The 25,690-nt window shown below is 47.7% G+C and overlaps 1 protein-coding gene across 1 annotated transcript in view; it reads left to right on the top strand.

The window, feature by feature from the left end:
• PAPPA2 (pappalysin 2) overlaps window positions 1-25,690 on the top strand; it is an 88,289-nt gene that overhangs the window by 15,143 nt on the left and 47,456 nt on the right. Inside the window, exons 3-6 of the mRNA XM_056497683.1 lie at window positions 14,338-14,483; window positions 21,224-21,517; window positions 22,408-22,600; window positions 24,125-24,246. Of these exons, the coding sequence (XP_056353658.1) occupies window positions 14,338-14,483; window positions 21,224-21,517; window positions 22,408-22,600; window positions 24,125-24,246 (755 nt within the window). The remainder of the gene's footprint in view (window positions 1-14,337; window positions 14,484-21,223; window positions 21,518-22,407; window positions 22,601-24,124; window positions 24,247-25,690) is intronic.

The following is a 25,690-nucleotide window of genomic DNA, read 5'->3' as shown; positions in this document are numbered from 1 at the left end:
ATATATTTAGTTTCCTTTAGAGATAGGATTCAGGAGCAGAGGCAAGGCAGGCTTAAAACTTAAAAGGGTATAAGAAGAAATTTATGAATAACACAAAAAGAATTCAGAGTAAGATTTCTAGATTATTCCCTCCTCCCCCTTCCTTCATTCCACATTTCTTAAAAACAACATACAGAAAACACTTCAGTCAGTTATCTACTTAAATAATCATTTCAGTTCACTCTAGAGAGAAAAGTTCCTTTTTTGGTTTAGGCTTAGGGGGTGTCTTCACCTTCACAATCTACACCTGTCTGGGAAAATATTGCAGATTATGTCTCTCCTCCCATCTCCACAGTCCTTCCAGAGCTGTGCTATGGGTTATGTTACACACTTGGGGTACCACTTTTAAAGGCAAGCTGCTGAAAGACAAAATTCTCTTCATCTCTTTTTCTGTTAAATGTCTCTGTCCATATTTCCAGTCCCAAAACAGAGAGCCCCATTTCCTCAAAGCAAAAAGGTCTTCTTTTCAAGCACTTAAACCTCCCCAAGTATATTTCACAGTTTAAAGGAATTTTAGTGTAGTCACAGTCCCCTTACAGCCCCACAAAAAAGGTTTTCAGCTATTCATCAGTTGCATCTTTTCAATCTCTTCCCATCAGGAACTTTATCTTCATTCCACTGACTTCTGTAGACTCCATGCTTTATTCCTTCTCATTCAGGGGAGCTCAGGAGATCGAGAATCTTATCCAGGCATTAAAAGAGTTAAAATTGCATCCAGAATGTGAAGAAGCCACGTGGTCAGCTGGAGGCCTCTTCTCTCAGAACAGGGTGGGTTGGGGGGGAAGGTGGAAGGGAGGGCCTTTGGTGGCTCCCCAATCCCCCCGCTTGGCCATGCCACGTGCAGAGGGGAGCTGAGCCGCACGGGGCCGGGGCCACCAGGCCAGGGCTGAGGCCGAGCCACGGCGCTGCCGAACCAAGCCGGGGCTGGGCCAGGGGCTCCCTGCAGAGCCGGTGCTGGGCCGGGCCTCCCGTTGCGCCGGGGCCGGGGTGCCGGGACGGAGGCCAAGCCCCGAGCAGGGCCCGGGCCCCGGCTAGAGGTCACCGCACCTCCAGGGAGGCCAGAAGCTGAAAGAGAGCGGCCCACCCCCCCACCAATGTGATTTATGAAAATGAAACAACTCTTTCATTGGCTACCTGGGATGCCAACCACCAAATCAGCCCTCCGACTGGTCCCCGCATCCCACAGGGGAAGCTCCCAGAGGGGGCACAGCCCCTCTGTTCCCCCCGGTGGCTCCACCCCCCACCCTTCCATGTGCAACCAGCACATAAGGAAAGAGAGGCATTCAATGAAAGGAGATGAAGCTGCTCTGTCCTGGCTTAAATACAAGGAAAGATGTTGCACAGTTCCCCTGTCTGGAGGGCTTTAATGAGCCTCCTGGCACTGAGACACTGCTCAGCCATGTGAAGCCCATGCAGTGGTGGGGCAGACTAAGAGAACTACTCCCACTGGTGTTATCCCCTCTCCCTTACCTCGGCAAATTGCACTATAAAAATTGATAGTGAAGTTTGGGTTCCTAGTGACCCTGAGCTGTGTTCAAGAACCATAAGGCCTCCCTAAGCTTGGAACATTGGTTTATGTTTTTATTTTAGGCAAAAAGTAATATAACTGATTTACAGATCTTTTTTTGTAGCTTAGGTGGGACAAGGCTGATCTGTGCAACCTTAGGCAAAAAAGACCTGTAAAACATTATCCTGGCCTGGATGTTTTTTTTTATTTTGCTTTGGAACAAACAATCCAGGCAGAAAGGGAATCATCCCTGACTTCGTTTAGTTTGGAACTGGCTCTAGAATAACTTGCCACTGTTGAGTTCTGCCTCCCAAAACCGTACAGGACTGCAAATATATTTCTCCCTTTCCCCTGCTGCTTCTTGCTTGCCCTCTCTCCCCCACACTGTGTAACTCCAGCCAGCATTGGCATTGCCAAAGGAAGGTGAGTGCTTACTCCCTGCCGTGGATAGCAAGTCTTTCCCAAGTTGTTGGTGGCTGCTGGAGCTGGGATGCTGCTTATGCTGGGCTTTGCAAGGCTGGACTCCCCTCCTTCCCTGGGCTGCTGCTACACTGCCTTTCTCCCAAACAGAGCTCTTTTCCTTCCCCTCAATGGTTCCAAACTGGATCTTTAACTCTTTCTTTTGAAGTTTTTTGACTAACTCCCAGCAACTACAGCTCTTTTCACATTTTCAGGGATGATGTCTTAGAGAAGTTGTGGCTGCCCCATCCCTGGAAGTGTTTAAGGCCTGGGTGGATACGGCTTGGAGCAACTTGGTCTTATGGAAAGTGTCCCTGCCAATGGCAGAGGGATGGAATGAGATGGTCTTTCAGGTCATTTCCAACCTAAACCGACCCATGATATTTGCACGTGGAAGTGGGAGATGCATTACTGGGGTGGAAGCAGGTGGGGAGCTGCAGTGTTTGTCTCCTTTGCTTATTCCACTGATGAGGACAAGAGGCAGCAGTCTGCAGCTCTGAACTCTCTGATTGCTGCTTCACTGGATTTTTGAAGGGGAATGTTTTGAGAAATCAGGAGAACAGATGTCCCTTTGAAATTTGGGAATTTTCAGTCCTTGGGGTTGTTTTCTGCTTTATTCTAAAGGATCTTGCTGTGACCCTCACCCAGCCCTACAGTACTGCACACATGTCCTTGGATCTCCTCTTTGTAATGGCTGAACCCATAGTTCAGTTTCAAACAGGTAAAAATCTTGGGCTTCTGTGTTCCTGCAGCCTCACAAAAAAGGCAGCCAGAAAAGAGCTGCTCTGGTGATGGGAAAAATGGGGAATAATTGCAGCCTTGTGCTGAGCCTTGGTAGACCTTGGAGGGCTTTTGGGCGTGATAACTGTAAATACATGCTCTAGTTGGAGCAGGGGGCTTCAGTCAGTGCTCACAGGCTCTGTGGAATAAATATCAGAGTTTAGTCCATTGCTTCCAAGGTTACGTCTTAGCAATTAGTGCATTCCTTTGGAGTTCGCTCCTATTGATGTCTTTGGTATGTGTCAACCCCAGACAAACCAAGATTTCTGCCTGGGAATTTCCCTGAAAGATTGTCAACTGGGAGCCTGTAGGTTGAGTTTAAATCCATGAGTCTGAGCTCCCAAGGAGCTGTCCTGTGAGCAATGGGTGCATCATCTGTGAGAGATGGTCCTTGCATGCTCTGTTCCTACCGTGGAAGCATCTGGGAGCCCGGCTGTTCTGAGAGACTGCATCATTGCTGCTCTAATGAAAGACACCCCTAGACCCTCCTGGGGCTCAGATGGGCTGCGTGCGTTAGGATGATCTCAGCTGTGAGGAAATGGTGAGCCTCTCCGAGGAAGAGATGGCCATGATTCACTCAGATAGAAATAGAAAAGCCAAACAAGCAAATGGAAACTCCCTATTGACCGGGCTCCTGCAATTTAAATGGGTTTTTACTACCTATTCCAGGATTCATTTGAAAATCATACGCATTTACTCATACACAGTACAATCAGATGGTTTTTAAGCCATTAAGGCCCATTGGGTCAATAACCAGCATTTTCAAAAATCTATTAAATTCCCATTTCCGTGGAAATAGAGCTTTTACAATTGATCATGGCTACTGACTCCATTAAAATAAACCCTAAATGCTATCAGCTCCCCCAAGATGTAGAGCACTAAAAGATAGTTTGCCAGGCCAAATTTATCCCAGGGGAAAGTTGATGGCCCATTATGCTTAAGCAACATGAGAATTGTCATATAAGTCAGGAAGTTTATGGGACTTGCATGGATTTGTCTTCCCTGAGGGGGTAAAAAGAAGGGTTCATAGGTTGACTCGCTACTGCTAACACAAGCTGAAAGCCAGACTCCTGCAGGAGCTTTTTGGGAACATTTAGCTTATTTTGTATTAAATTTCAAGTGTGTGTAGAGTTTGGTTGTTTGGCAGAAACAAATGATGCTTTAGGGCTGAAGTGCTGTAAGAAATGCTAAATTTGTGGATCAGTTCTTGGAGGCACAGGGTTACCTGTGTTGCCTAGGTCTGCACAGCAGAGCTGCTCCAGCCCTGTGATCATCTCTGTGGCCTCCTCTGGGCTCACCCTGACAGGTCCATGTTTTCCTTGTGCTAGCAGCCCCAAATGCTGCAGCTCTGGGACCCCCAGCTCTGGACCCCACTCTGCAGGTCTCGCAAGAGCAGAGTAGAGGGGAAGAATCCCCTCCCTTGTCCTGCTGGCCACACCTCTTATCATGCATGGGAGACAAGACCTGTGTCAATGCTAAAACTGGAGTGGAGCAGCCCTGTGTCCCTGCTGAACACTGTGGGTGGAGGGTTACAGCTCTGGCAGGCCCATCCCCTAAGTGACCCAAAGGCCTGGGACCCAATGATGTGTCCTTGTCCCCTCTGGGAATGGGCAGTGCTTCAGGACGTGCACCAAGGTTGGGGGAAGAGCAGTGTAGAAGGAAGGGGTCCCAACCCTGGCTCCCACATCTTGGCTTGGCAGAGAGGCACGGGGAGCTTTGTGATCCAGCTGTCCTTTCAGATTAGGGCTTTGCTGCTTGCCACCTCTGCCAGACAGCAGCAGCTCTCAGGATGCAGGCTCGCCGCCGGCGTCAGCCCAGAGCTGCCGTGCCCCTTGGAGGAGAGGTCAGGTAGTCCCTGCCGAGCCAGAGGCCTTGCTTCTCTCATTTGTCTCCCTTCATGCCTCCTTCAATCAGCTTCACTACAGCCCTCTGCTCCCTCCCACAGCCCTGGATTTCTCTGCTGTGTGTGCCTGATCCAGCACTCCTTTTCTTCCTGTTGTCATCTCTTGCTGAGGATGATGTCTGTGCTCTGGGGCCGTGTCTAGATGCTTCCATTAGGCCATTCATGGAAAAGACATCTCTTCCCCTCCAACAATGTAGTGATGTTGGATGATAATTGTGATGGGAGTGGAGGAGGCAAGGTAGTGAATTGGTTCTTTCCTTCCTAAGAGGGTTTAATTTGAGGCAGGTGGAGAGGAGCATGTGGGGTCCTGTTCCTGGATGGAGTGCAGACATCCATCCCTAGAACAAGTGTTGTGGGACTTTTCTTTTATAATGGGTTCTGTGTCAGGCAGCAAGACCACTTGACCACTTGGGGTTATTGATTGTTGGCCTTAGGGCTTTTTGCAGTGCAGGACTGACTCCTCCAGGAGCTCAGGAGAGAATGACTACAGGATTGTCAAATAGCTACAACCATCAGCATTCTTTTTTTTTTTTTTTTTTACTTTTTTTTCCAAACTGAAAAGCAGTGTGAACAGAATGCTGAGAATTTCTTTAAATGAGTATTTCTTTAAAACCTTGTTTCCTCCAAAGGTATGCTAGGGCTGGTGGTACCTGAGTTCTGGTCAGGAAGTCTGCACAGACAGATGGAGATGTGCTGGGATTCCCATCACAGTCATCCCAAGAGGTCCTTGAACAGGCTGTGGTGCCCAATATGTGCATGGCAGCAAGTAGCTGAGTGAGGCAGTGAGGCAGCCCTGCCCTCAGGGTGCAAATATCACAAAGTGTTTTTCTGTGATCCGAGCATTCAATGCACATGTGCACCCCATTGGCACTGCTGTCCTGAGGGTCCCCACCATGCTGTGTGAGCACAGCTGGGGGTTAACCTCTCCTGAGGCTTATTCTGGTGTATTCAGCACAAGTGGGGGAGTGTCCTCAGTTCAGGCCCCAAAAAACATGAGTACCACATGCAACCAGCCTTAAAATTGGTTTCTGCCCTCTTGCCCTGCACGTAAGCTGTTAACAAAGCTGTAACAAGATCCAGAGGAAAGCAGCATGTGTCAGAAAAGCAAACAGTCTCTGGGCAGGCTGAGAGGGAGAAATTAACACAGCTTTCCTAAAGTCAGGTGTCCTGTTGTGATGGCAGAGGCAAACACTACTCCTTGATGCCTGACTGTGGCTTTGCTCTATGTTAAGGAGAACCTTGAATGTATGGAAGCCAACTGTGCTGATTGTGGAAGTCCTGTCAAATGCCTCTAAGTCAAGATCAGAGGGGCTGTCTCCAAGGGATATATTACTATAATGAGAGATTTGCTATTGACCTCCAGACCAAGATTATAAGGCCAGCTAAGCAATATTTGAGTCATTTAAGCTCAGAGTCATCAGAAGTTCATTCTTTTGGGTGACTTCAACTACCCAGGTGTTTGTTGGAAGAATGATACAGCAGCTCACAGATCACCCATGAAGTTCCTGGAGTGTGTAGAGGGCTGCTCCTCACACATGTGTTGGATGTGCCAACCAGGAATGAGGCACTGCTGGTCTTGCTACTCACAAACCAATAACACCTGGCTTGTAATAGCTTGGCTAGTGGTAGTCTTGCCTGCAGTGGTCACAATATTGTGGATTTTGGATCCTGCTGTGGTGTTGGTGGCTAGTTGTAAGACAAAGGTTTTAGATTTTTGAAGGGTAAATTGCAGTTTGCTCAAAGCTCAGTTTGCTCGATACAAGCTAAAGAGTGAGTGCTGGGAGTTTTCAAGAACGCTCTCCTAGAAGCACAAAAACAGTTCATTCCTTTTAAAGGTAAGAGAACCAGTGGGAACAGGTCTTTAGAGAGAGGACAACCCAATTAGCCTGTCTCATTGTGATCCTTCTTTACCCTCTCAGACATCTCTGTATGTACAATATCAACTCTTCTCCAGTCATGTGTCCTGTGGTCAGTCCTTCTGGATCCAAGGTGGCATTTCCCCTGCAAATGTGTTACATCCACTGAGGTTTTCTTAGACTATGAATGTTTGTATTTCTGCACACTTTCCTTTTGCTTTTTGCCCCCTGCTCTATATACCTACATCCCACATCTCTGGAGTTGGGACTTGCTACCTCCCCAGTGGTCCGTCTTCTACCCAGTCACACTGACACTTCAGCCCTCATCCATCTGCTGCCACCTTTTTTATTTTTTGTCTTTATCTTGAGCTCTGCTCCATACCATGTGTTTAAACTAGGATAAAGGTGGGGACCATACTGTAGTTTTGTCCAGGGATGCGTCTCAATTACACTGAGCTTCAGCTCCTCAGCAGATCTCTTCTTCCTTCTTTTTTCCTTATTTCTAAAAGGATCTTTTACTCTTTGTTTTCACTGGAGTCAGCTTGATTTCAGGGAATTCCATTTCACCCCATTTTCCCTGACAGCTCTGATGCAGCAGTGTCTGCTGGTCAGTCCTTCAATTCTTCATTCAAGACCTGTGTTCATCCCCTCATTGATCTGAATCAACTCGTTACAAGTTCAGGCCAAATTTTCTTTCTCTTATCTGCTCTTTCGTAATTTCTGCACTGCTTACCAAAACCGGGTCTAAAATAGCACTGCCTTTGGCTGATTCAGTGATGATTTAGTGAACAACTTTTTAGCCAACGCTTCCAGGAATATCTGGGCCATGCCATTGTTAGCAGCACGTTTTTTCAGCCTATCTCGGGGCAAAATGCCCTGCAGGCTTTCTGGTCTAACTAATGTTAATGTCTTTCTTTTCCCAACTTGACCTCAAGAAGTTGTGTACTACCCTCTGGTATAACAGAGCTTTGTGCTAGCAATCTTCAGCCTTCTGGCTCCCTTTCCCTCCTAAATCTATGTGGAAGGATCACAGCCTTGAGCTACAATGTGTCTTTTTGATCCCATCTGCAGCTTTTGTCAGTGATGCTCTTTGACCCTGGTCTGCTTCAGTCCCATGCTCACACATGGAGATGGAGAGTTAACTCTGAATCCAACAGGAATTGCTCAGACGTAAGAAAACCTCCTGATCCTGAAGGATCCTGTTTTTCCTCTCACTGTCTTTGGCATCTCACTCAGCCTCCCATGTAAAACTTAAACTGTCCTGCCAGTGACGGCTACTTCCTAGGCTTCCTTCCTTCTACTTGTGCTGTCAGTGCCTCGGAGGTGGATTTTTCCAGGCACGTCCAAGAACTGTGCGATGTCCTCATCTCTTGTGGACTCAAATGCTCTTTGGCTGGAGTCCAGCACCCAGTGAAGTTGATGAAAGGCTCCTGAGCACTACAGAGGGTATTATTCCAGCAGTGTTGTGCTTCCTGTGATCCCAGGGGAATGTCTGGCTCTTTCTCAGCCTTCCCTTCCCTTCCCATCTTGCATGTGTTTTGTGTCTGACTGTGTTACCAAAGCCTGTTCAGATGAGAGTCATTGGGATGTTGCTGCCTTGTCAAGTTGTCATGATGCTGGCAGAGAATATTTGTGGCATACCAGCAGATGCTGGACTGGAGTCAGAGCTCCCAGATGTGGTCATGGGGATGTAAATAGTCTTAGCAAGTACAGGAGGACTTAAAAACACAGCATCCCCCCAGCTGCATCAATGCCAGAAATTTTGGGGCAGATAAACCCAGTGTGAGGCAGCTGCAGTTACAAGAATGGCCGTCAGCCTTGTCTGGAAGCAGACCAAGTAACTAATCTAGGCTTATCTGCTGTGGCAAGGTGGCACGGTGTTTATGCTGTGGTGGTGGGCTTTGTCTGCCTGTGGTAGGGAGAAAGGGAGGCAAGGCTGAGATGTGATGAGAACAGGTTTGAGGGTTCCCAAATTCTAGCAAGGATGATTCATTTGTGCAAGCAGAGCGCCCAGGCGTGGAGGCCCACCTGTGTAGACCCCCTGCTGAAGATTCACCATGAAGAAGAGTCTTTTGGTGAGCCAAAATGGAAGATATCCCCTTTGGCTCACCATCGGGAGGAGCAGCTCCCTTCACGGATGAATTTATAGTCTGCTCTCCCAAAATGTTCACACCATCTGGATCAGCACCTGTCTTCATGGACTGAGCTGTGACTCAGAGACAAGGTTGCTGTGTTTGTCATTAACCCTTTGCAGTCTTGGAGAAATGCATTACCCACACACTGAAAATGTTATTGGCAGATTGGTGCTCATTTCTGGGAAGTCTGAGGGATTCCTCATTTGTCAAGCACAGTTTTGGGGAAAAAGGAGCCTCTCTGCTTGCAGGAAGTAGGAAGAGAAATTTCCTTGCAGTGGTTGAAAGACATAAAAGCAGAGCCAGGAATCCCCTGTGACTTCTTTAGGCTGGATGGTTAGCTTGAGCTGGCTGAGTCTCAAGTATTTTCCAGTTGTCCTTGGAGGGCACTTGGATGGTGTCCACCCAACCCCACTCCCACATCCCCTCTGAAAGGTCTACAGGGAAAAGACTCCTATTTTTGAATTGCAGTGGAATTCCTGTGGCATTACATTTGCGGTACCCAGAAAATTCGATTTGATTTATGGTACTGCAGGGGATATGTGTTGGCCTTGCTTTTCATTTGGAGGTGCCATCTTTTGTGTCTTGCTTGTCATGGCCACTTTGTGGCCCCAAGGTTTCCTGTTATGGTGTAGCTATCACTAAAAAGTGCCACTCTTGCCCCTTTTCTCCCATGTCAGGCCTGTTTTACAGCTTGACAGTGTTTTCTGCTGCCCCATGGATTAGCAGATCCTCTCCTCTCCTCTCTCCCACTTGCCCACCAGCAATGGTCCTGGTGTTGCTTCCAGAAGTTTGTGCTGGAAAACCTGCAACAGCTCTGTCTCTCCTGAATATATCTAGTAATCTCCTTTGACCAAGCCAGCTCAGAGCCTGATTTACAACCATGGTTAGAATGGTGCTATCTCCCCCATGGTCAGGACAAAACTTTCTAAGGAAAAGCATGAAAAAAGAATGTGAGTTCTCCAGGGAGGTCTGGGACCATGGATGGAGTGTGATTTTTCAACTGCTCAGAAAGGAAGCTTCTTTAGACTTTAATAAGGTAAGGCCTAGTGCAGTAAGAGTTTAGCATGCAAGTCTACAGTCGTTTAATGACTTTCCCCTTTGGTATGATGGGGTGATACAGGGAAGATGGAGCAGGACTCCAGGAAGACAGTTGTCAGGAAGGACTGGCCGCAATTGGGAATGTGAGAAATTCAGATTAGACATCAGGATTTTTTTTTTTTACTTGAGAATGCTAAAACACTAGAGTACATTGCCCAGAAAGGTTGGGAAACTTCTGTCCTTGTGGCTGTTTAGGCCCCAGCTGGACATGACCTTGAACACCTCGATCTAATTAGACCTGTTTTTGAGCAAGGGGGTCAGTGCCTGGGAAATGGCCTGTGGAGATCCTCTTGATCTGCAGTGGAGTCTGATTCTACTGTTCTGTGGTGACAGTCACTGAAGCTGCTCCATTTTCCTTTCCTTTTTTCAGCAGCAAGAAACACCACAGGATGACAGCCCCTTGTTATGTCCCATTCAAGTAAACCAGGATGCAGTGTGGTGCCTTAATTCCAGGTCATCAGTGTCATTGAGCAGAACTTGGAGCCAATATCACCTGTTGTGAGAGAGTCTGTAATTTCTGGGCTCATCCCTTCAAATACCATCATTTTGGATGGTGTTCATTCCTGTATTCATATCTAATAATGTCACTCCATAGCCCTCCCATCCCTAATCTCTCTCTACTGTTGCATCTACTCTTCTTGCAAGCTCCACTCCTCCAGGGCTGCAAGTGTTCCCTAGCTTCAGGTGGTGTCACCACACATCTGGCTGCTCCTGGATGTCCTTGGAAAAACATTGACTTTGAATCTGGCAAACCTGATGTCCCATCTCTGTCTCTTCTGTCCTCTATCCTATTCTTTGGGGTTGGTTTGTGTTTTGCTCCTCAACTGACAGCTGTCCGTCATGTATCCTTCTGTCCTTCCTTTGTGCTTCCATGTTGGATTGCAGTGCCCATCCTGCTGTAAATACTATCTAGTTTGGAATACTCTAGTCTTGTAGGCATTGGAAAACTATTTGGGAAGCAGAGGAGATGCTGTCATTTAGTCTGCTTGTGGAGACCAAAGGCTGCTCTGCCTTTGCCTCAGTGAAAATCACAGAAGCACTGAAGGACATGGTGAGCATAACCTTGGCTGGAAGCAGGAGGTTCAGGTGCCAGTTGGACGCTCCTTGTCTAACCTAAGGATGCCAGCAGGAAATGTAGTTTGAGGGGAATTGAAGTTGCCCATTCTAGAATTGTTCTGCTCATATCTTTGGGGATATTAGCAGGATATTTGTGCTTTCTATGCCATAGGGGTTGAAATTTGGGTCATTTCTTCTCCTTGCCTATCCAACCTATCTGAGCAGCTCTCAGTGCTGGAGCTGTTCTCCCTAACCCTTACACATCCCTGAACCATCCAGATCTCTCAATGGAGGAAATTACAGTTATTTATAATTAAGCCTTGACAATAAATGTTGCTAATGTCAAGGGAACGGCAGGCAGCAGCCAGAAAAACATCGTGTCTTCAGAAGAGGGGCTGCAGGAATATCCCTCTGAAGAGGGCTGACGTCGGCTCTTGGAATTTGGACAGCCTGGAAGGCTTTGGGGCTATTTTTCCAAGATATCATAGGTCAGGAATTGATGCTATTTTTAAGTCTGTGTCCCCCGAGCAGCTCTGGTGAGTGAAGGAGACTTTGCTTCCCTCTCCTTATGCTCTATTTCTATGAAATTTTTGCTTCTATTCCTTCCGAGTCATGCCACAAGTATGTCCTTCAGGTTTGTTTATTCTTTTCACTATCTGTTCCTCGCGGCCTGCTCCCGTCTTGGTTGGGTTGAAGGGATGGCGTCAGCGTGGCGCGTGTCTGGGATGCTCAGGCGAGACATCACAGAGAAAGGATCAAGTTCTCCTAATTTGTCCTTTCCGGCTGGGAGAGTTTTCTCTCCACAAGCTGATGTGGCTGGGGAAAGTGTTCTGGGAATGCTGCTTTGTGGTGGGAGATCTCAGGGCCTGGTGAAGACAAGCTGGTCATCTCATCTCGCCACATAGTCCAGCCAACATTTTTCTGAAGTAACTGAATCTTCACAGCTCCTGGGAAGATGTGTAAGATGCCTTCAGCCTGGGATGGTCTTCTGGGACTGACTGGTAGGAGAGAGGCAGTTAGAAGACCCTGATTACCTGACACCTCCCAAGTCAGCAGTGGCTTTTGAAACCCCCTGCTCTTTCAGGTCCAGGAAAATAGCCCTTGGGCTTACCCAGCTCTGTTCCATATGCCACCCTGCTCTGGTTTGTTTCTGCAATCCTTTTATTTTTTTTAATTGTTTCCTCCTTGTCTTCAATTTATTGTAGCAACCTCTCTTTTTCTGAAGAAGCCTGTTGGTGTAACAGCTTTACTTGGGATCTTGCCATGTCAGAGTATTTGCTCATCTCACTGGTTTCCCTTCTCAGTTCACATCGCAGATGAAAACGTGCCTTTTTCCCCTTAGCCCATGCTCAGCTCCATCCTTCTGTCCATCATTCCATGTGATGAGGAATGCACTAATGGGCATCACTGCTAATGGACACCACCTGAAGCAGCTTGTTCAAACAGAGCTGGTGTTCCTTCATGGTGAGCCCAGTGTAAAGAAACGATTGTGCTCTGCTCATAATCTATCCCTGCAGCTCAAAGATGCCAATTGCTCCTGGAAGCATGGGAATAAGTGAAATGCTTTCTGCCACCTTCATGTTGCTGTTGGCCTCATTCTGCAGGTTTAGTCATCCTTATGACTTATTTCCACAATGGTGTGTTTCCATCATCGTTCCACAGTGATGTATTTAAAGCCTTTCTATGAGTTGTTTTTTTTTTTTCTTGCTCAGAATCTCTTAAATGAATCGCTTTACAAACTGTGGGTCAGGGTCTTCAAGTTTTGAAGACTTAGAGACAAGTCATAGAAATGTCGAGTCAATGTCTGCTACCTGTCCCAGTCCTGTCTCAGCCCGTGAGGTTAATGGCACAAATGGTGGAAATGGCAGTACTTGATTATAGAATCATAGATATCCTGAGATATAAGGGACCCACAAGGATCATTGAAGTCCATTTAAAAGGGTACCTGGCATTTGCATCACAGTCCAAGGCCTTATAATTCTATTGCTATTGCTATTGGAATTATTATTGTTGATATTAGGTTAGACCTTGATTGTTTTGCATTGCTGAGTGTATGAACTCCCTAAAGACCAATGCTGGGACTGTTGGTGTTCTGGTGAATGTGTTACAGTCTTTTGACCTGTGCAGAAACACTCAGAGGGAAGAGTGAAACCTAACTGCTGGATTTTTTTTTATTATTTTTTATTTCCAAGTGCTGAGATATGCCACATTGTGAGGTTTACTTCATGGACACTCTGGCATACCCATGGGTGTTACTGCTCTGCTTCAGTGCCCAGTGCCCACCCACCTCCCCTAGCCCATTACCTTCCTATGGCCTTTAGAAATGGATGTCTTGGATATCCCATTCCACTGTTTTTTCTGCTCCTGCAAGTCTTTATTCTCAGCTCTGAAGATGGGAGGAGAGACAGTCAGCAGTGTTGTCAGGAGATTTTCCCCATTAAACTTGCCCTTCCATGAATCTGGCTTCAGAGATTACCCTCTCCCCACTAAGCTTGTTTTATCTTGTTTTTGTCCCTGCTGACATCCCAGACCTTCTCTGAAAGATTCAGATCATGAGCAGAGAGACAGATTGATGTGAAGAGGGCCTGGCTCAATGCTGGGAGACCCAGGCAGAGTCTTCTCCAAGGTCCATTTTGAGAAAAGCTGCAAGATTTGTTTTGTTTTGGTTTATTTTGTTTTGTTTTGTTTTGGGGGGAGTTTTTTGAGCAAATTCCAAGATACCTTTTGCTCTTGTTCTTCCTTGTGCAATTCCCTGGGATGTATCTTGAGGAGAGATGTGCCTGTTCACTGCCAGGACACCCTTGTTTTTGCCACGTACTGCCATCTCTGGCATACTGATTTTCCTGGGGAAAAGGATGGAATGAAAGTCCAGATAGACTAGAGAAGCTGGAGAAGAGAATTCTCAGCCCCAGCTGACAAACCCTCTCTGCTCCCAACAGTAAGGTTTGACATCCATTCCTGTCTTGCCCCATATCAGGGGCAACCCCTGAAAAACCCTTGTCAGAAGCAGTTGGAGTTCTGGATTCATTCTTCTCTCCCTCCACCTCAAATTCTGTTTTTCTGATGCCAAGCCCCTCTCTTTTCCCTAGCAGGACCTACCTCTTAATTTCCTTTCTTCTCTCATTTTTTCTCCTCCCGTTTTATTCCCTATTATCCTATGTCGTGGAGCTTCTTTTGTCCCCATGGTTGTAAAACCTTTCCTGAAAGCAGAACTTGCCAACAAAGCTACTGTAATTAGCAAAGCTTCTTCAGGCTTGAGTGCCTTCCACCCCCACCCAAACCCCTCACTAGTAAACCTGCACCTTACAGAGCAGAGTTTGCGGTGTCATGGGATATCCTGTTGAAATGCTGAATTTTTCTTTGCTTTAAAATGTTCTTGGTTTCAGAGTTTGGGATGCCTCCAGGTCTGCAGCACCCTTGTATGATGTCTATGGATGACTCCTGCTTTTCCTCCTCACTCTGTTGGAGTGTGTGCTGACTATTTCCTCTCTTTTGTCCTTGCAGGGCATACATGAGTGTGAAGGAGCTGAAGGAGGCTCTGCAGCTGAACAGCACCCATTTCCTCAATGTTTACTTTGCCACTTCGGTGAGAGAAGAGTTGGCTGGTGCTGCCACTTGGCCGTGGGATAAAGAGGCCCTTAGTCACCTGGGTAAGTAACTTACCCCGTCTCAGAACCACTGGTTTTCCTCTCTCTTCCTTGACTTGGCAAAAAGAGGTAGAGTGCTGTGCCTCAACATTGTGGATGTTTGATAAGAAGGTCACAATAGCAGGGTTTGGGTGTTCCCTGAATCCACATGGGTAAGATGGTGAGGTTACACACCAACAAGAGACTTAAACATTGTTATGAGAAACTTGATGGTGAAGGAAGTGAGGCAGTGGGACTACAGGTTTACCTAAAGTAAAGTAAAGTAAAATAAGTCAAATAAGTAAATAAGTAAAATAAGTAAGCTCTGGAGAGAGTTCTAGACTCACATTTGGTTTCTCCTGGACCTTCCAGGTCTATCTTTTAGGATTCTGGAGACTTACTTCTTGTGAACTTACTCTGCAGCACATAATAACAGATACAAATCAGGAGTTCAGTGTTTTCAGAGCTGAGATGGCAGATTTCAGCAGCTCCAGGGCTGCCCACGCAGCAGCCAGAACTGGCCACTTCTGAATCGAGTGCAAGTGTGAGGATAACTATCAAATTTTGCCATGTTTTTATAACTTGGCCTGCTGCCTGCTGGGGGCAAGGTTCTCCTTGGTCTCAGAGGATTCAGGTCAGACCCTTAAGGTCATCAGTCCATGTAGGCAGCAAAACAGCCAAAATGGCAACTGGTTCACTAGAATATGGTTGTTTTGTGCATTTTCTGCTATTTCTGTTGTTTCTCTTTTTCCTGCCTCTCCTACCACTTCTTCAGTGCTTGAGTTTTCTGGCAAAGCGCTTTACACTTTGCAGTCAAAGTGTCTAAAGTGTTTCTCAATAAGTAACTGGAAATAATTACTCCTGACACCTGCACTAGCAGACCTAGACCTTCTGTTTTTACAAGTGCGTGATGCTCAACCCTTAAAAGTTTTGCACTGCTATTAAAGACCTGTTTCAAAGTTCCTTTTTGCCAGTTTCCCTCCCTCAATGAGTTTCAGGGCTGTTTTTTCGATAGCATATTGCTCCAGCTGCTTGTTGAGGAAGGCAAATCTCCATGAAATTTATTCTCTCAGCTTCCAGAAATCATTTCCAAGGCTCAGCTTGACAATCATCTGACTGCAGCAAGTGCTTCAGCCACACAAGTTCCCCTCAGACCCCTCCCAATGGAAGCAGTTGTACAGAGGGGTAATTGGGATGAGTGGTCTCATCAAAAGCTTGCATTTGGCTCGTCCCTGTGCTTGTGTCCAGCCAGGGACACAAGAAATGGCACCATCTGGAAATGTTGGATCAGGGTTTTAGCGTGGAGGTTCAGGGGCGAAGGGGTGTTGTCTTGACTCTGGTGCCAGGGCTGTGAAGTATGAAGCTGGATCCGAACTTCTTTGAGTCTCTGGCACAGAGTGAAGACTTTGGTTCAAGACTCTCCTTGGTTTTAGATTTAATGAGCTCTGGAGGGCGGGTGGTGGACTCTGTTCTCTGTAAACAGTGAGCTTCACTGCATCATCATTTGCTTTGTACCATGTATATTATTGTCCCACACAGAAGGAACTTAGGACTGAGGAGGCCGTGAATATGTGGCTTCTGACAAAAAACTCTCACAAGAGGCTACTGAAGAATCTGAGTAGGTATGAAAGTAAAGCAGTAAGTAAAGAGAAAGAAAAACCTTGGAAGGAGTTAATGGCAGTTTGAGAAAAATTCCTGAGCTTAAGGACCTAGCTGTGGCTGGGGGTAGAGACAGGTCTATACACAAGAGAGGAGTCTGTCTCAAAAAAAAAGACAGACTTCTTTCCTTGTGCTAAATCTTGCTAATCTGCTGTCTATACTGACCTTAAAATATTAGGGTCAGCACACAACACCTGCACCCCTTATGCCACGGAGCAGAAATGCCATGCTGATTTTTCCCTGCACACATACAGACCCTCCATGCTTTAGTTCTCTACATGAATCAAATTGGTTTCTTGACTTCTCTGAGAGAAGATCTCTGAACTTGACTTTCTTAGATGTTTTCAGGAGAAGCATCATGAGACTTTTTCTTCTCCAGCTGCCTTCCCTTCTTCTTTTTTAATACATTTCCTCAGCCCAGAGATCACTAGATTTATTGTTCTCCATTAGTTCTTTTCTAGAAGTTGTTTAATCTGCCATCTGGATTTTGATCTCCTTGTAAACCATTTTTTCATGATATTTGAGTGTGTTTTTCAAGAGGGTCCTCCTCACCTTCTTGTTGCTGTCATCACCTTCTGGAAGTTTTCAGTGAACTTTGTTTTTCATCCCCTTCTCTTCACAATGCTTCTTTGGGGCTACCAGAAATTGCGTGACCATTCATATGCATATACATTCATATTCATATACAGTTCTGTTGCTCTCCTCCAGACTTTTTTCTGATGAAATTAAATTTTCCGGCACCCTTTCTGAAGGCTTGGGGATAGTTTACCAGTAATAAGGCCAACAGCAACTACTTTCAGTGAAGCATAAAAGACAATTACTGGCTTGGAGAGGTTGAAGTGGTCTATGAAGTTTCTCTAGACTGTGTTTCAGCTCCCAGGGAAAGACAGCTGCTGTCAGCCAGCAGCAGAGGTAGGTCTCAGGTCTGTTTGCACCACTCCCTGTGACTATACATTCTGTCTCAGTCTTTCCACCATAATCACAGTGAGTTCCTCACAAATTCAGATTTCTTGGAGTCTGGAATGAGTTTTCTGAGAACTTAGAAGTAAATCTTTTTAACTACAAAGCAGAAGGAGTTGAAGAACTTTCTTTTAATAAAAACCCTTAGCTTTTTGTGGTGGAAAGCCTTGTTCAAAACCCCAGTAATGTAATAATGCAGATGCTTTAAACTTCATGTGTAGCTGCATGTGAACTGTATAAACGTGGTCAAAAGGCAAGGGAATCATGGACATTTGATGTTATAAATACTTTCTGTAGTTATATAAGCTGAGGCCAGCTCATATATCTGGCAGAGGTCAGTGGATCCTGAAGGAGGGCCAGCCCTTCCATCCAAGGTACCTTAGGCAATGGCCATCTTCCTGTCTGACTAACTGTCATGCATTTGTTCTATTAATTGCTCTGACTCAGTGTTTGGGGAAGACTGCCTCTGCAATGCAGGTTCAGCTTTGTGGTTTACTGTTTAAAGGTCCTGTGGTTACTTGGGAATGTCCTCTGGGACAGCTCTGACCTAGGAACAGGTTGGCTTCTTTGGGACTGGCATGGGCAGGAGTCCTTCAGCATTGCCATTGATCCTGGCTAGCAGCAGAGAGTGTCCTGGGAGCCAGAGCTTCCAGGGCTGTGTGAGTAAAGGAGAAGCATGGTCTACACCAGCAGAAATCTGGTGGGGTGGACATCTCTTGTTGCTTGATCAGAGTTAGGGTTTGGCTTTGGGGACATTACCAGGTCTGCAGCTGGTGGGTCTGGCCTGGACAAGGTGTTGTGGGGCTAGACCTTAATCTTTCCAGATGTCTGGGCTTGGTTGGGTGAGCAAGTCCAAATAAATCTCTGGTTCAGCTGCCTTGGAGTGCTGTTGTCCCTTGATACCACAGGAACATGGAAGTTTTTAGCTTTGTTGTGTAAGTTCTGACCTTGTGAACCTGCTTGAGCTGGTTCTCAGGCACTGAAAGTCCAATTTAGCCCTTTGCCCAGGGCAGGAAGAGGCAGGGTGAGAAGGGAATGCCTGATCTGCTGTGGAGAGAGAGAGGAGGATGTTACTGTTGGGATGTTATGAACATCTTGTCTTCACAGCCAGAATCCTGCAGAGGGGAAGTAGAACTTCCTGGTCCAAAGCTGGGAGCACTCCCAACTCATCAGGGAGCAGTGGGGACAGGGAATGAAGGGACAGGGATGTTCTGGAAGGCAGAGTTCTTAGGCTGTTTCTAATTCTGCTATTTAATTAGTTGTTAAAATGAGTACTAAAAATATGATCGTCCTTGTGGAGTGTGGGGGAGGAATGGAATAGGGGAAGCCAGCAGAAAAGAGGGAAGGGGACAGGGTACCCTGGCCCTGGCATCCCTCACTTGTGACAATTTTCTCTCTCCCTGTGCTGGAATCTCATTTATTCCACCACATGGGAAGAACACTGGATTTCTGCAGGGAGGAGGGCTGGGCAGCTTGGTCCCAGGGTGCCCTGTGCCCCTGGTGCTCATCCCCTTTCCCTGTGGTTATTGCTGCAGGATGCATGCAGGGCTTTCATGTCTCATTTACTTGTTTATGAACACTATTTTCTTTCTGTGTGCGCATTCCTCCTTTCAGACCTTTGGGCAAGCAGCCCCCCTGCCTTGCTCAGGCTTGGGTTTGGCTGTAGAGATGTCTTTTCTTTCTATTCTCTCTTCTCTCATGCCCTGTTTGATTGAAATGAGAAGCAGCTTTTCTTTTATGCGCCCACTGGGTTTCCCATCAATGGGATGCCCTTCACTATCTATAGCATTTACTGGGGTGGTAATTGAGAGGGTGATGGCTTCCAGGAACCTAAGAGTTGACAGGACAGAACATGAATAATTTTTCAGCCCCTGTGCCTTCTTGTGACCCATCTCCAGGCAACTGAAGGGTCAAGAGCTGACTGATTGGATGCAAAGTCCTTTGCTCTCTTGTCTCACAGCTAGGAAAAAAGGGGATGCAGCTACTTTGTGACACATCCTTTGCCTCAAGCCTGGGCAGAAGATCCACACTGTGGGAAGGAAGAGCAATAAACAAGGATTTTGAGCTAAGAAATGGTGCCACTTGACAGGTCAGTGGTGCCTCTCAGCCCTTCCATGGGCCACACACGCAGGATGTTCCACAGAAGATGCCACTGTCATTTTTTCACTGCTTGTTGGAAGGGCTTGGGAGAATTGCTTAGGGCATCTCTGAAGGTCCCTTTCCAGCCCCCAGCTCAGTGTTCACCCAGCATAGCTCCCCCATAGGAATCACAGTCACATTGTCTTGCCAGGGACACTGTGATCTGAAGAAAACCCTCTCTTGGAAGGAATGCCCTGTACTCGAAGACATGAGGTAGTCGGTAGTGCGCGGAGCTGATCCAGGAGCAGATTTCAAGCAGTCTGTGTGGCTGGAGACAGGATCACACTGTGGCCACCTGCCAGCTCTAACTTTGCTGGCAGGGCAGTGATCATCAGCAGAGATGCAGTAGCAGAGGCTGTGCTGTGAGGTAGCTGGCACAGAAAATCCTCCAGGGCCCTGCAAAGGAGGGAGCAAGCTGTGCCGGAGCCAGCTATTCACCACACGGCCATCCAAGCTGTCTGGGTTAAAAGGAGTTGTGTAAAAACAGCCTCCCCGAGACATGAAGGAGTTGTGTGGAGTCAGCCTGGGCACATGCTGGGGTCTGCTTTTAGCACCCCTGTCTTGTTGATATTTCCCAGCCCTTGCTACTCCACTGTAAGGCAGCATGGAAAAATGGATGTAGTTAAAAATGAGAAGAGAAAAGGGGGGGAAATGGCCAGAAAAACCCCAGAACAGTGAGAAAAATGGAGACATTCCAAAGAAATTTTCATCTGGACAAAATAAAGGAGGCAAATAAAAGGAGGGCAGTGAAGCAATTTTTTTTTTTTTTTCTTGAGCACCTTCTGTGGACAGTTTCCTATCAGATGTGACACAGAGCCATCAGTGTAGGGTGGGCATCCCGGGTCAGGAGCTGGAGATGCTGGCAGTGAGCAAAGGGAAGGCTCTGCTCCACCTGGCTTTTGTCAGTATCCTTGGTCCTTGTTCTTCCTGTCACAGATGGGCTCACAGGAAAGAAAAATCCACTTGCTCTGCAGCCACAGGTCAGTTTAGGGCAGGATGATCATGGGTTCTGTCCAGCTCCGTGGTGTTGCTATCAGTATGAGGTTGCAGCTCTGGGACAGTTCCTGGGGGACTTGGTCTGTACCCATGTTCCAACATCTTTGACAGCTGAACCTGCACTAAACTGACTTGGAGACAAACTGCCCCTCTGTGTCTCCTTGAGTCAGGAGTTGGGATATCCCAGTGAAGAGGAGTAGGTTTGTGATAGTTTGTGAGGATCTTGTTGGGTTCATTTGCACCTTGCTCACATGCAGATTCCTCTGAAGGGGAGGAAGAGATCTTCAGAAGCTATGTCTTGGGAAATCCCACTCTAAAATACACTGAATTTGCGTCAGGTTTGTGGTAGAAGCTTAGTGGATTTCAACAGTACCTCGTGAAACTTTTAGTTTACCCCTCAGAGTCTGGTTTGGAGGCTGAAACAATAGGTCATGGGTGGTTTCTCAGCAGGGGTCAGAGGTAGTGCACTTGAATCTCCATGTGGATTTGTGCTGAACCTGGCTTCTAGATGGCATAGCTGAGAGTGTCAGGACTTTGCCCTGCACCTCATTGTCTCACCTGCCATGGGAGCTGGCCTGCCATAGACACCTGTCTAGGTCAGGGAAGGACTTCTGTCTTCTGGTTCAAAAGATGATCCCTGTAAAGTCACAGCATGGCTTGATTTGGTGCTCTGGCTCCAAACCTCCTTTGGAGTTGTGTGATCCAAAGCTGTATTACAACTGTGCAGAGAGATGCAGAGGGCAACAGTAGCTGAAATGACTGAAGATGTTGAGGGGCCAATTAAGTAGTAGGAGGTGAAGGAAAACCACCCACCCTGTTCCAATCCCAGAAGGCAAAGGATCCTCCTCCTGTCCTGTAAGAGGCTGAGTATGCCATGTTTGGGTCTCCATCTGGCCCCTCATCTGTGGCCTGGAAGCACAATGAGAGGAGTTTTGCCTCTCATAGGTGAGTAATGACAAATGTCCACTGTCCCTTTCTTGGAATGATACTCTTTGTACTTGCAATTCCAGGTGGAGTTGTCCTCAATCCTGCTTACTATGGCATGCAAGGCCACACCAACACCATGATCCATGAAGTGGGACATGTCCTGGGGCTGTACCATGTCTTTAAGGGAGTGAGCGAGCGGGAATCTTGTGATGATCCCTGCAGGGAGACCACTCCATCCATGGAGACAGGAGACCTCTGTGCTGACACTGCCCCCACCCCAAAGAGTAAACTCTGTCGGGACCCAGACCCTACCAATGATGCCTGTGGGCAGACACATTTCACGGGGACACCCTTCAACAACTACATGAGTTACACAGGTAATGAGTAACCCTTGCTGGGAGCCACAAGGGGTCACCTTCCTTAAAACTTAGGTTTCCCTCTCTTCTACTTCCGTCAGTAGTACTTTACCTCATTCCCTAACCAGCAGGGTCCCTCCTGGTGTATTGGGATGTGTCAGGTAGTGCTTGCAGTGGCTGTTGAACCACTTTCTTCCCTCAGGCTGTTTCCAACCATCCATCCCTGTCTTCCTGCCAGTGGGTCCATGGATATGCACCGATGCTGCTCTTTTTTGTGTGTACCTCTCTTCTCCAGTCCTGAAGCTGCCATTATTATTATTAATATTATTATTGTTATTGTTGCTATTGTTGTTGCTTCTGTTGTTGCTGTTGATTATTGACCTCCTGAACCCTTCTGGCTTTGTTCCCAAAGGCATGCTGCAGGGCACATGTTTCTCCTGCCATGCCAGGAGGACCGAAGCCGGAGGAGCAATTCCGTGCCCAGCCTGACCCTCCCGCGGTGCCGGGTGGGTGTCGGCATTGCCCAGGTGCTGGCAGTGCCCAGGTGCCAGCATTGCCCGGGTGGGTGTCAGCATTGCCCGGGTGGGTGTCGGCATTGCCCAGGTGCCGGCATTGCCCAGGTTCGTGCCGGCATTGCCCAGGTGGATGCGGGATTGTCCAGGTGCCGGCATTGCCCGGGTGTTGGCATTGCCCGGGTGTCGGCGCTGGTGCTGGGCAGGTGCAGGGGCGTGGAGCTGCTGAGGCACTGCCATCTTGTGGCTTTGGGGACGCACGACACCAGAGAGTGCCGGCAGCCGAGCCACTGCGCGCTGTGCTCCCAGCCCTCCCTAAGTCCCCGCAGAAGTTTGGACAGGAGGAGGGGTGCATGCTGCTGTGCCCTGGCCCTCAGGCCAGCCTGTCTTCTCCCCCAGATGATGAGTGCACCAACAGCTTCACCCCCAACCAGGTGGCCCGGATGCACTGCTACCTGGACCTGGTGTACCAGCGCTGGGGCCACAGCAAGAAGCCGGCGCCCATCCCGATCCCCCCCATGATCACGGGGCAGACACAGGACTCCCTCAGCATCTTCTGGCTGCCTCCCATCAGCGGTGCCATCCACGAGAGGTGAGGGAGCCGTGCTTGCCATGCTCCTGGGCTTGCACAGGAGCCTGTTGGAAGGAACAAGGAATCTCTGTGGGATGGACCCCCAGTCTGCTTCCTGCCCTGGTGGTCTCCAGTAGAGCCCTCAGGCACGAGAACCAGTCTGCTTCGAAGGCCCCTGGCACATGGGCTCTCCTGCAAGCTTCCTGCACTCGGGGTGCTGGGAGGGAAAGCCAAAGAGCATCAGGAGGCAAAGCCAGCTCTTAAACCCCAGGGTACAATCAGGGAATGAAAAATAAGCTTCATTTAGCACTTATTGTATAAAGTAGCTATTTACCAGGAGGAAATACAGCCTTGTGGTTAAGGCAGGGAGCTCGAACCACAAGAGCTGGGTTTCATTCCCAGCGCTGTCATGGACTTGCAAAGCAGCTAACTGGGGGTAAGTCAGGAAACTTTTCAAGCCAGAGAAATTATGCCAAGGAGGCAGGGTTGTTTGGCTGGTGAGCAGTAAAAGACCGTGAGTGTTGGGTGGATTTGTCTTCTCCCCACTAAGGGAGCCACCAAGACTAGGATACAGGTCTCAATTCAGCAGCCTCTCTTACTGAAATATTTCAGTTTCCACCAGGTTTTAGATGATGATACTTTAGTTTGGTTTTTTTTTTTTTGCTTATGGGATCATGAGCACATACATAAAGAGCTTTTGAACTTGTTTTGAAGCTGCTTCTTAAAGCTGTCTTTTATAATTAAAAGTAAAATGCTGTTTGATGGCAGCTGGGTCACTCTTGGGTCAGTGTTTGCTGAGTTTTCAAAGAACGAGTGCTCTCTACAATATGCCTTTTGCTCAGGACTAGCAAGAGCAGATGCATGTCACCCCACAGACAAGAGAGGCTCTGAATGCTGGGTAGCCTTGAGTCATCCAAATAAACTGCTTTGTTGAGAAATGAAGTGATTTGGAAGCATGAAAACATGGGGCTAGAAGGGAGGCACTTTGGAGCCATCCCAAGCTGTCAGTCATAGCTGTCTCAGGAGCTGATCCACTGTGGTAGTCCCGCATCCCCCGAGAAGAACTGGTCAAGGGAAGTGGCTGAGGCTGGCTCTTATAATAGAAAAGTGCCTTTATATTTTCTGGAGAGCACAGGAATTGATATTATTGTGACTGTTTTGTATTACAATAATGCTGAAAGCCAAAACCTGACTCTAGGTTTAGCAGAGAGTGCCTTAATTGCACCCACTTTAGTCCAGAGGCATTGCCCTGGGACATGTGGGGTGTGTTAGCTCTGACTGGCAGGGATGGAACAGGCTATCCATCCAAGAGTACCCAGAGAGCATGGAGAAGAGAAGAGGAAAGATTAAATACAGCCTGTCCCATGGACTCTCACATTTCCCTGTCTTTGAAGAAGCTTATTCCAAACAGGATGATATACCCAGGGAGTTTCTGAGACCTTAGCTCTGCTTTTCCAACTTCCTGTGTGGTCCCACCTGGACAAATGTGGATGGGAAATTAGCTGTTCCTCCATAGGCATGCCAGGGTCTGTGCTCTGTCAGCAGGGAGCAGGACACACTCTGTGACAGCTGTGCTGAGGATGGCACCTTCCGTCAGTACGTGCACGAGGCCTCTTCCCCCCGTGTCTGCGATTCCTCTGGCTACTGGACCCCAGAAGAAGCAGAAGGTAAATGTCTCCTCTCTTTTCCTGTCTGTGAGTCCCCAGACAGAATCTTTCTGGTACAAGAAAAAGAATGTAGTTTTTTTCTTTTAGAGAATCAGTTGTCTTCCCTTCGCAAGGGTTCTGTAGTGCAGGAAGGACTTATTGGTGCCCAGGAAAAACCTGGTAATGGCCAGATGGCTTTGGACAAACTGACTGGCACCCCAATATTATCATACCCCAATCATTGTTCAGACAGATGTTGCTGCATGATACTGACTCCAGGGAGGAGCATTTAACTGAAATCAGTCTTAAATATACATCTTGGGACCTCATTCTAATCCTCAGGGACATTCATAGACTTTAATGTAGTCTTGTCCAAACAGAGCAAGAGGAGCTCTGTGCTGAGTCTCACTGAGACTATGCCAAGCCCTGGGCAGTCCATGGCTCCCTAGCAAGGCCAACAGCAGCCAGGTGTTACAACTTCTCTTGTGCCGAGACCCGGGTGTTGGTTTAGAGACCCATCTTGTGGGCACGATGGTGGCTTTCAGGGTCACTCAGTTGCCATAGGAGCTGTTGGGCTTTTCTTCCTGCCTCAGCTCCTCCAAGAGCAGGGTAAAGGAGGCAGAAGACCAGGGGAGCTGGTCCTAGGAGCTGTGTGAGGTGCATGTGCTACTGCTGAACCATACAGAGGGAGGACGTGGTTCTGTGTGTCTGTAGTTACCACAAGTACTTGTTTACTCTGATAAAAATAGAGAGTTTGTGGGTTTCAGAAACTCTGAGACTTGTCATAAATGGTTGAAGGCTTTGAATTGGTGCTGGGCCCTAAGAAATGCTTCCAGTGGCTAATGAGGACAAGGGTATATCTACTACAGGTTGATAAATTCCAGTGGTCCTTTCTGGGTCTGAAAGGCCAGCACTCCATTTCTCTTGCTGAGTGCTAATCCACCATCAGGGGAGACAGATTGGGGCTCTGAGGTTAGCCTGGGAACTGTCCAAGTTCTTCTGGAAAAACAGCCTTCCACCAGACCTGCTTCCCTGCTTTGGGCCTGGTCCCTTCCTGACTACACCTGTCCCAGCATGTGCTTGTGCAAAGCTTCAGTCGCTGCTCTGCTTGGAGCACTCAGGTGCCCTTGGCAAAGTTTCTGCACCTGTAAGACTGCAGAGCAGGGTTCTCATTCCTGAGCTGTGTCTAGGCTGTCCCTAGATCTTTGCACTGTGTCCAGCTGCAGTGTGGATACCATTGTTTCCATTTGAGAGGGCTATTAGGCGCCAGATCTGCTGAGCCTTGTGCATATGTGCAAGTACTCAGGAACTGGGAGATCAGTGGATATTATTGCTTTCCAGGATGTTAGGGCAGGAGCCACCAGGTCTAGGACATGCCTGGAGTGGGTGCAAACTTGCACAGGTATGCAGTTATAGCCCTGAGATGTGTAAGCACCTTACAGGGAAGAACTCCCCTGTGGGTCTT

This window comes from Oenanthe melanoleuca, chromosome 8 (assembly GCF_029582105.1).
Source record: "Oenanthe melanoleuca isolate GR-GAL-2019-014 chromosome 8, OMel1.0, whole genome shotgun sequence".
In the NCBI taxonomy this organism is placed as follows: domain Eukaryota; kingdom Metazoa; phylum Chordata; class Aves; order Passeriformes; family Muscicapidae; genus Oenanthe; species Oenanthe melanoleuca.
The sequence above is the reverse complement of the archived record's forward strand: the minus strand, read 5'-3'. Positions and strand labels throughout refer to the sequence as shown.